Source organism: Lathyrus oleraceus, chromosome 1 (assembly GCF_024323335.1).
Source record: "Lathyrus oleraceus cultivar Zhongwan6 chromosome 1, CAAS_Psat_ZW6_1.0, whole genome shotgun sequence".
NCBI classification, from domain to species: Eukaryota; Viridiplantae; Streptophyta; class Magnoliopsida; order Fabales; family Fabaceae; genus Lathyrus; species Lathyrus oleraceus.
This window is the reverse complement of record NC_066579.1, coordinates 433,198,762-433,210,028: the sequence shown is the minus strand read 5'-3', so window position 1 is coordinate 433,210,028 and position 11,267 is coordinate 433,198,762. Positions and strand designations below refer to the sequence as shown.

At 35.3% G+C, this 11,267-nt stretch overlaps 1 protein-coding gene across 1 annotated transcript; it reads left to right on the top strand.

The window, feature by feature from the left end:
- The first annotated feature begins 203 nt into the window (after nucleotides 1-203).
- Nucleotides 204-1,392, top strand: LOC127080266 (oil body-associated protein 2C). Its single transcript, XM_051020594.1, has 3 exons — nucleotides 204-656; nucleotides 743-857; nucleotides 929-1,392. The coding sequence occupies exons 1-3, from the start codon at nucleotides 288-290 to the stop codon at nucleotides 1,183-1,185; spliced, it is 741 nt and encodes a 246-aa protein (XP_050876551.1). The 5' UTR covers nucleotides 204-287; the 3' UTR covers nucleotides 1,186-1,392.
- The last annotated feature ends 9,875 nt before the right edge of the window (nucleotides 1,393-11,267 follow it).

Sequence of the window (11,267 nt, the reverse complement as noted above, 5' to 3'; positions counted from 1 at the left end):
TAAATACTTATTAAACTGCTTTATTCATTTAGGTCGATTGTAATATTATTAACTTGTTAACAAGTGAGACAGATCTATCTATCTCATAACATAATTTCAACATATGGCAACATAGACATGCTACACAAAGCCACCTAAGCAACGCTGCATGTTTTACGTGGAAACAAAACAACACTTCACGTATCCATTCCTCCACACACTCACTACTTGTTTCGTTCCTCTCCTTATAATACAAACCCAACACTCGTAGAAACAAAAACACACTCAAACTCGCAGAGAAAACAACAATGGCATCCACCGATAAGTCACCGGAACCAACACCAGCAAAGGGTTCAGATCCAACTCCGGGGGAGGCAATGACTATAGGACAACACGTGGTTGACAAGAGTGCAATGATGGTTCAGAGTTTCAAACCTATATACCAGATGAGTCAGCATGTGTGTACCTTTGCATTGTACAGCCATGACATGTCTCGTCAGATTGAAACTCATCACTACTGTTCCCGTCTCACCAATCAGTTCCTTCAGTGTGCTGTTTATGATTCCGATGAGTCAAATAAAGGTCGTCTTATAGGTGTTGAGTATATCATTTCTGATGATATCTTTGAAACTCTTCCTCCTGAAGAACAGAAGCTTTGGCATTCTCATGCTTATGAGGTTTTTTCATGATTACTCCACACCACAGTTACACATATGTTTCTGTGTTATGTCTGATGTCAATTGTAACTTTTTGGACGGTGCAGATCAAATCAGCTTTGTGGGTGAATCCTAGAGTTCCAGAGATGATTGGGATGTCTGAGCTTGAAAATCTTGCGAAAACATATGGAAAATTCTGGTGTACATGGCAGGTTGATCGAGGTATAACCGAATGCAACTTTTTGTTTCTATTTTCTGAGAAAACGCTTTGAATGTTTGCATAATCTTTGCAGGGGATAGGCTTCCACTGGGTGCACCCGCCTTGATGATGTCACCACAAGCGGTGAGTCCAGGGTTGGTGAGACCAGACCTGCTGCATGAGAGGGATGAAAAGTATAATATATCTACAGAGAGCATAAAAAAGTCGAGGGTTGAGATTCCAGAGCCAGAGATGATCAACCCAATGGCTGACTATTGGAAGCAACATGGCAAAGGTTTTGTCATTGATTTTGAAGAAACTGACATGAAAAAATGGGCTCCTTTTCCTTGAACACTAAAATGATATTTGTATGTCATCATGAGTGAATAAAACTAAACATGCTTATATATTTTATAAGCTTAGGGATTCAGAGGGTAAGGTAATAAATGTATCAAGTGTTTGGCTATGTTGCCTTACACATATATGATATGTCAAGTGTTTATATTTCACTTTTTGTGATATGAGAATGTTTAATAAAAATTGATGACATCATATAAAGTTATGAAGAACCAAACCATCACATACGAATGTATGTATTGTCATGTGTATAGAAATGAATCAACTCAACAATTAAAAAGTCATTCTCAAATCTCTGTCATGTGTATAGAAATGAAGCAACTGAACAATTAAAAAGTCATTCTGAAATCTCCACAAGGGATATGTACTTAGTGAAACTATTCACTGATGCTGCTGTTAAGCACAATCCCTTGGAAATAATCCCTTTGTGTCTACGGAAAGTGTCTAATATATTAGAGGCTAGAAATTTAATAGATAGGGGATTTTTTTTTTGAAAGAGAGAATTTTTTATTTTATTTGATATAACGGTGTAAGATTATTTTTCTATTTATAATATTTTAAGAAGAATTATAAACACACCAAAAAAGTTCAAATCAATATCAATATATTTTTAACTCTTTCAAGAAGTTTTTAGTCGAATTACATGATAAACGCATGATGTGACAGTGATATACTCGGTTTTATAAGTTGATAGTATGATGATAGGTTACTTCTTTGACATCCAAGTGAAAGAAGTATCTTCCATGAAAAACAGGGCTCTTTATTATCCAAGTCTTCGGTTAACAATCTCATCATTGTTAAAAAAGTAATAGTGCAAGTTAATGTTTGTTGCACCTTTGATTTATCGGGATTTTCTTTACCTCCTTGAAGTGAGTTATTGTTGGAGCTTCCATGTAGCGACTTATGACTCCTACGACATAGAGAATATTCGGCATTGTACTTGTCAAGTAACGTAGACTTTCAATCAAACTTTTATAAAGAGTTGGATTCACAATCTTTCCACTTTCATGCTTGCCCAATTTGCTGTCACATTCCATCCGGGTGCCAACTGAATTAGCATCATCCATCTTGAACTTCCTAAGGACTTCTTTGGTATAACCTTCTTGGGTGATGAAAATTCTTTTCTCTTTTTGCTTTACTTTGATGTCAAGATACTATGCCACGAGTTCCATAGTCGTCATCTCAAATTTATTTGACACGTCTTTCTTGAATTTTTCGAACATGTTTGGATTGTTCCATGGGAAGATCAAGTCATCTACATACAAGCACACAATCAAAATATCCCCACTTTGCGCTTTAATATAGATTGCATGCTCATATGGACACTTGATGAAGTTTTTGTCTTGAAAGTACTTGTTGATTCGAACATTCCAAGCTCTTTGTGCTTGCTTGAATCTGTACAACGCTTTCTTCAACTTCAGGACTTTTTATTCTTGCCATTTTACTTCATAACCCTATGGTTGCTCAGTATAAACTTATTCTTCGAGAAAATCATTCAAGAAGGCCGACTTCACATCTATTTGATAGATCTTCCATTCATTTTGAGCCGCCAAAGAAATGACCAGTCTAATAGTTTCAAGACGAGCAACGTGAGAAAATAACTCATCATAGTCAATTTCTTATCTTTGACTACAACCTTTTCCACCAATATTGCTCTGCATCTCTCCACGTCTCTTTTTGCATTCTTCTTCTCCTTGTACACTCATCTTACTCCGATTGATTTGTGCCCTCGTGGAAGTGTAGTAAGTTCCCACATATCATTCTTCGTTATTGACTTGACTTCTTCATCCATGATGTCTCTTCAGTTTACGTTTTCAAACGCTTCTTTATAGCTTAGAGGCTCACAATCACCAAAAAGACAAAAGAGGTTAGTGTCGTTTTGGTTTTTGGTTACCTCATAAAGCTCTTGAATGCTCCTTAGTCGTGGTGTCTTCTCACTAGGGCTTGTTTCATTCAACCATGATGTCGGTGAGGCAGGTGGTGTAATATGTTACTCTATCATTAGTTGTTTAATTTCGTCTTCTTCTTCAAAGTAAGGAAGAATAATGTGCATGTCTTCTTGAACAATTCAATCCCAACAATCTTCTTCTTCGAAATCCACGTCACAACTTATGACGATCTTTCCACTATTTGGATTATAGAGCTTGTACTCTTTGGAGCTTGAGTCGTAACCCAAAAACACATACTTATCATTTTTATCATCTAGCTTTGTTCTCCTTTCATTTAGAAAGCGGGTATAGCAAATGCTTTCAAACACATTGAGGTGAGAGATCTCATGCTTCTTGTGGTATCTTGTCATGCATGGTTCTTATCGGGGAACGGTTTGTCAGGTAAAGCACACATACCACTGCTTCGGCCCAAAACTCTTTTGTCATCTTCTTACTCTTAAGCATACTTTGCACTATGTTAAGTATGGTCCGGTTCTTTCTCTCCGCTACTCCATTTTATTGTGGATATCTTGACACTGTCAGTGGGAGGCGGATTCCATATTCTTCACAATATTTTTGGAACTCATTTGAAGTGAACTCTACTCCTTGGTCAGATCTCATGGTCTTAATGGAAAGACCACTTTCTTTCGCCACAAGGCCTTTGAATTTATTAAAAATTTAAAACACTTATAACTTCTCCTTCAAGAAATAAACTCATGTTTTTTCTATAATAATCATCAATAAAGAGGAGAAAGTATTTACTCTTACCAAAAGAGTTTGTTTTGATTGGTCCACAGACATCGGTGTATATGAGCTCTAGAGGTTTTGTCACTATTGATGTTGATTCCTTTGGAAAGCTCTTTCGTAATTGCTTCCCAATTAGACATCCTTCGCGAAGTTGGTCTAGGTGGTTTATGCTAGGCAAACCTCTCACCATATCCTTCTTTACTAAATGTTCTAGACTGTCAAAGTTGAGGTGTTCGAATCGTAGATTCCATAGCCACGAAGAGTCGGTATATCAAGCCTTGAGACATTTTGCCACATCATTTTGAATTTTTAGGAACATTCTATTCTTTTACATAGGCACCTTAGCAATCAAGTTATGTTTACAGTCTCTTAAGAAAAAACTATGTTCTTTCAATTGGATGTCATAGTCCTTCTCTAATAATTTTCCTAAGCTCAAAATATTATTCTTCATGTTAGGAACATAGTAGACATTGGATATGAATTGATGACTCTCATTCTTCAAGCGTATGAGAAATTCACCCTTGCCTTTGACAAGTATCTTTGAGTCATCTCCAAACGAGACATTGCCAGTTGGCGCTTCATTGATCTCTATAAACATGTTTCGATCGCCGTACATATGGTTGATTGCGCCACAGTTGAGGTACCACTTATTTCTTTTCTCTTCAACTTGATTTTGGCATGCGAGCAACACAGTTTCTTCTTCTTTGCCTTTATCTTCTACAAAGTTAGATTTCTCCATAACCTTCTTCAAAAATCTACACTTAGATGCGTAGTGACCGATCTTGTTGTAGTTGAAGCACTTGATTTGTGATTTTTCGCACCTCAACCATGAATTTCCTCTTCCCAGATCTTTTGTTTCTTGTGGATTCCAACTTCTTTCTCCATTGTTGAATTTGTTGGATTAGTTGTTGTAACCATCTCTTCCTTCTCCTCAATGTCATCGTCCATATCCACGATCTTGGCCACGACATCATCCTCTTTGTCTCTTGTAATTCACATAGTTTGTTTCCTTTATGTTGAGTTGTAGTAGTTTCTTCATAGCTTGCTTTTGTTTCTCTTATGTTTTTCTTCGTATGCTTCTAAGGAACCCATTAGTTGCTCAATAGTCATGGTCTTTAAATCCTTGTTTTCTTCAATGTTGGTAACAATGAAGTCAAAACTTGGATTTAAAGTGAGAAGTATTGTGTCCATGACTTTCACCTCATCAACATCTTCACCATTTCTTTTAACTTGATTGACTACAGACGATACTCGAGAAAAATAATCATACATTGAATCATACTCTTCCATGAATAAACGTTCAAACTCACCTCTAATAGTTTGAAGACAGATCATTTTCATCTGCTTCACTCCTTTGTTGCAAGTTTGAAGCTTGTTCCATGTATTTTTGGCCATCATTTTGTTGAAGATTTTCTCAAATGTATCTTCATCCACCGATTGATAAATGAGAAATAGAGCTTTCTTGTCTCTCTTTCCTAACTCCTCCAATGTCTCCTTTACACCTTGACTTAGCGAGACTTCATTTTGCTCTTTGAAGTTTTTCTTAATGATATCCCACACATATTGAGCTCATAGTAGTGCTTTCATCTTGATACTCCAGTTTTCATAGTTGTTCTTTGTGAGCGTTGACATTTGGAAAGGGAAGCCTCCATTCACCATCTTTTGAGGAACTTGAAGCTCTAGTACCACTTTGTTGGAAATGAAGTCCTTTTTGTTTAGGGAAAGTGTGTGGGAATATTAGAGACTTGAATAGAAACTTGATAGATAGGTGAATTCTTTGTGGAAGAGAGAACTTTTTATTTTTTTCTTGATACTAAAGTGTAGGATTACATCTCTATATATAGTACTCTAAGGAAAATTCTAGACACACTAATTCTAGAGAGTTCTCAACTCAAGAAATCCCAAGAGTATTCTAGAAAATATTACAATCCTAAGAAACATCTAGACACTCCAAGCACTGCAAGAGTTTTCTAGAAACATTACCTAAAATAACTTAACCCAAAAATCCAAAATCCAAAAAATAAGGTTAGGCCCAAATCAAGTTTAATATTTCAACACAATCAAGTTGACTTGGTGAATTTCATAGAAGATGTAGCACATCATTGATATAGTTTCACATCTCTATTTTAGTAGTTAGTATTACACAATTGGTAATAGACAATGTGAGAAATATAAATAAAAATTTGAAACGAAGAAATAAATAAACCAAAATATTACTTGCTCTTCCACTTGATACCAAGTTTTCGATCCCACATAGTGAGATACGTGAGGGTTGATTTGTAAGTTTAGCATTTCAACATTCAGGTTCTTAGTATGAGATGTGTGTTATTTGGGTGGTTGTTAGACCTAATCACACAATTATCGACTCGTCTAGGGAACAAAATCATCGACCTTAGGTTCTCTGCCCCATTCCTTTGTTTCTTCTTTACGAGGATTTTCTGTGTACTGGGCTGACTGCTGGCAGGAGCAAGTGAATCGTCTTAATGGGATGCCATTTTTGTTGGAAATAAACACATTAAATGCCTTCTCTGTAATGGTATGTGATGGGTACCTTTTTGCAAGGAGTTTGATACATGTGTCATTACATTAGCTAGTATAATGACGTCTCTTCTATATCTTAGGATACTCGAGTACCTCAAACAATTTGTGAGGATATTTTGATTGTTGATGGTGTGGTTTGAGCTTTTCAATATAATGGGTTATACGATCCTCTGTGGTTGGAGGCATATACAGATTTTTTGACCTATTATTTTCCCCTTTTCGTTGTTTGCGAATTGTATAAGTTATTCCTTCTTTTATATTATCAACTTTCCTTTTTCTTACAAGATCTTTTGCATTGAAGGTCATTTGCAATACTTCACTCATTGGTACCTGCGATACATAGACAATAAACTTTATTTTTTTAAGGTAAGGTTTGGATTTTCCTTTCTTTTCAATTTTGTTTTCTCTATTAGGGTTACTGGAAAATGGGTTTTTGGAGTCTCTGATATTCCTACTTCCTTTATGACAAACTTCTATCATTGGCATGTTTAAACAGAGCAATGAATCTTTACCTTGAATGTTTATTGTGTTTTTCATATTTTCCTTTTTTGTATTGACAATATTTCTCATAATGAAGATTCCTCCTACCATAATCCATAAGGAAATAAAGGATAACTCGTTGGTGTGGATATCATGAGAAATTGAATGTCGCATCCGTTTTTGTTTGTGATAGCGGTTTGGATCAGGATTTTACTAAGGTGATACCTTCATCCAACTAGGGAATTCTTGTTCTTGAAGAAGATAAGAGGATATGCAATAAGTATAATATGGGTGTCATTCCTTTTCACGAGTGTTTGTCTTCTTTGATGTGCCTTCGTCTCCCTTTCAATGATTTCGAGATAGATGTTCTTAACCACTTGTTGAACGCTCCTTCGCAGTTACACCTTGTGATTTAGGCTTACGTCAAAGTTTTCTGATGTTGGTGCGAATATAAGAAGAGTGTGCCAACCTTGTCGCTCTTCTTCCATCTTTTCAAAGCTTCGCGTAGCTCGATTGTTTAGAGTATCAATATGTTAGAAGTTTACTTAGATAGTGCAGAGCATTTCAAAAGTCAGTGTTCCTGGTCACTTCCCTCAATAAAAATCCTCATGCCAATATATGCTTCATAGATATCAGACCGCCTTATCAATGCTCATACATATTCTTCAAGTTTTGACGTCAAAGCCACTTCATGTCAGATTTTAGGTCTTATGTTTATAGGATGGACGATTTGTCTCAAGAATACATTTTTCTAAAGAGGCATTTGGTATCTTTATTTGAGGATCTAGGTTATGATAGGGAGTTTTCCCTTCTAAGGAGACAATAAAAATAAAGTGAATTGGTTCATAGAGACGCGTCTGCTAGTGGATATCGACTCAAAAGAGGCCAAGAAGGTTATATTTGGTGAGTGAGATGATGAATTCTCTCCTTCTTGAATATTCTTTTGGTGATTTCTTTTGTAATATGTATGTTTTGTCCTGCATAGAAGATGAAATGTGAGAAAATGATGCAATGAATAATGAGAACTCCTCAGATCCTCCCCCTCTCAGAAGGTGTTATCAATATCCCTATCACTTGAGAGGTTTCGACAAGGGGGAGCTCTACCATTTTGATTACTCGAGTCACACTTGCACCAATATAAGTGGAAATTTGAGATTTATCTGACCAAATTACTGTGAAGAAGAGTTTTTCTTATCCTTGGTTTTAGTTTTGATGAAGACAAACACATCAACAAAAAGAAGTCAAAGCTTGGAGACTAGAGCAATCAAGTTCAAAAGATCATAAGCTTTGGAAATTCAATAGAAGAATCAAGATGGTTAAGTATTATTTACAATTCAAGTATATATAACTTAATTTCTCAAAATTATCATAATCATTTTATCTTGTGCATGCATTCATTTTAGCATCATGTGGAACTTATTTGAAACTTAATTTTTAAGTGTTTCTCACTTTCATAGCAAGTATAACCGATTACACCAATTGGTTAACCAGTTACATAAACTTAAAAATGGTTTTTCATAAGATTGTTTCAAACATTCAGTTTTTGGTATATTAGGGCATTGAAACCGGCGTAATAACACTTTAAAACCGCCACAATTTACACCGGTTACGCAAACGTAAAAATACCTTAGTTTTTGAAAAAGTATCAGGTGTAACCGGTTACACCTTTTGGTTAACCTTTAAACATTCTAAAATTTTAAGTTTTACATGAAAAATCTGATTCCGACATTTTCAGCTTTTATACATCAAACATGATGTTTCATGAATATACACTCTTTTAGAAGGGTATATTGCATGTATATTTACTTGTGGTTTCAGTTTTCAAAATAGAGACTCTTAGACACAAAAATTTCATATTTCAAAAGAAATTATTTGATATACAACTTTCACATCTCATAATCCAAACAAGTTTCTAAACTTTCAAATATGAACCTTTCTGCATGAACTTTCATACATATTTATAACTTTCATTTATATTATTCTAAGCACTTAGGTGTATATGTTTGGATTATGATCAATAAAAAGAGAAGATCAATTAATAAATATTTGATTCAAGAACTATAACTTCTGTTACAAACTCAGATTTATGTATACATTATTATCCAGGATTGTTGGAAACAAGAGAGTGAAAAAGAAAGGATTGTTTTCTTTTTCTCTTATTTTTCTTATGTTAGAAGATTGTAGGATAGGTCTTTGTGGAATACTTGTACAAAGATATGACATAGTATAAAATCTCTCATAGGGAGTGCGAGGACTGGATGTACTCTCGGATTATGAGGGGAACCAAAATACATCGTCATGTTCTTTCACTTTCTGCATTTATTTTTCAACATATTTATTTTCATATCAATTATGAAAAATAACAAAATCAGTGCTGATGCTTCAAATCGAGAAAATCCCAATAAATCTAATTCACCCCCCTTCTTTTTAGAGATCGTACATAAACTTATGGGTATTGTTTTTTTTTTTCGTACGCATTATCTTCCACTTTAATGTTTCTAAATATTGTCCTATTAAGTATCATTTCCTCATCTTTAATTTACTTTGTTTAGTGACAAAATTTGGTACAAATATTGTAAAAGAAGTTGTTGATTCTAAACGAACCATCACTGTCACATATGTACCGATTTATACTTTTTTTAGACCGGACCTTACTTTTGTAATTGGGTGATCATACCTTATTGTGATACAGTGCTCCAAAAGGTATTCACCCAACTTGTGTGCCATTTTTATGAGGTCCAACACGATCTTTTTTAACTTTTAGTATCTCGTCTCTAGACCCTGCAATACTTTGCCAATAAAATAGTCTTGTTTCTAGGATACCTCGTCATCCTATACAAGGACGACTCTGATAACTTCCACAAATATCAATATATAGACAAAAAGGATTTCACCGGTACTAGGTCGAGTCAAGACGAGAGACCGATACCATATTTCTTTAAGTTTTGAGAATGCAAAATCACACTCAAGCATCCAATCGAAGTTCATTTATTTCCTTAGTAAGTTATGAAACAACAACGTGTGGTAAGTTGACTTTAAGATGAACCTTGTGTAAGACCCCAATTTTGTCCCTAGGATCCTCATGGCATCACATCATAGCATTGCATAGTCTCAAGGATCTTTGAGCATCTTGCCTTCCTTCCCTGTGGGTGGGATCTCTTTGAGAGTGATTTTGGATCACCAAGCATTGCTTGCATTGTATATCATTGCTTTTCTTGTTTAATCACTAACCAAAAGCATCAAAAATATGTCATTAATCTTTGTTTTGCAGTCTAAGCAGCCACAAGTCAAGGCAATTCAAGGTTTTCCTTGGTACAAGAGCAGATGGCATTTTCTTGGTATGAGGACCACATATCATTATCTTGAGCTTATATGAGCTAGAGTTTCATTTTGGAGCAAATTCCCCAAGTGGTTGAGGCCCAAGTTCATCAGGCAATTTCAGGTCATCTAAGGACCAATGCAAGTCAACTGAAAGTCAACTGAAGGTTTTGAGTGTGGGAATTGAATTTCTTCATCCCATTCATGTTCAAACAAGGCTTATTCATCATGTCAAACCTCTACCTTGAAGAATTTGAAGCTAGTGCAAAAGTTTCCAAAAATGGAAAGTGACCTGTAATTTCAACTTTCCAAAAATGGCAAGTTTTTGGACCAAATTCAACTTGACTTTCCAATATCAAAGAAGCTTCAAATGAATTTTTGTCCAACATGAAAGTTGAAGATCTTTCTCTCCTATTTCCAAAAAGTCCAAGATCATGAGCATCTGATGAATGGTTGAGAAGATATGATCAAATGATTGCCAAGGGTGCATGGAACTTCAACAAGCCATAACTTTTGATCCAAAGCTCCAAAATGAGTCACTCTTTTTGCATAATGCTTATCATGACATATATTTTCCAAATCCAACATTGCATTGCATGAAATTTAATCATATGATCATTTGGCCATGCATAAGTATTTTGGAGGGAAAATGCCAAATTCAAATTTGGTAAATCATACATGATTAATACCATTGCCATTGTGTTCATGAGAGGATTTTAAGTGAAATTACACCCCCACATGCTACTGTTCACGTCCAAAATTTTCCATGCACCTCACATTTTCCAATTTTGGTCATGCACCTTATTTTCACTAATCCTAATTAACTCATGCCTAATTTTGATTTGGAAGTGATTAGGAGACCCTATATAAATCAAATCATACCAGAATTCTGGAGTTTTCACACATTCTAGATCTAGATCCAAATTCCCTCCAAAATTTCTCTCAATCCAAATTTGAAAATTCTTCACATAACACCTGAATTTTATTGCATATTCGTGTTCTTTGATCATCATTGAGTGCAGATCAAGCTGTGGATTGAAGGTTTTGGTGAAGAATCAAGCA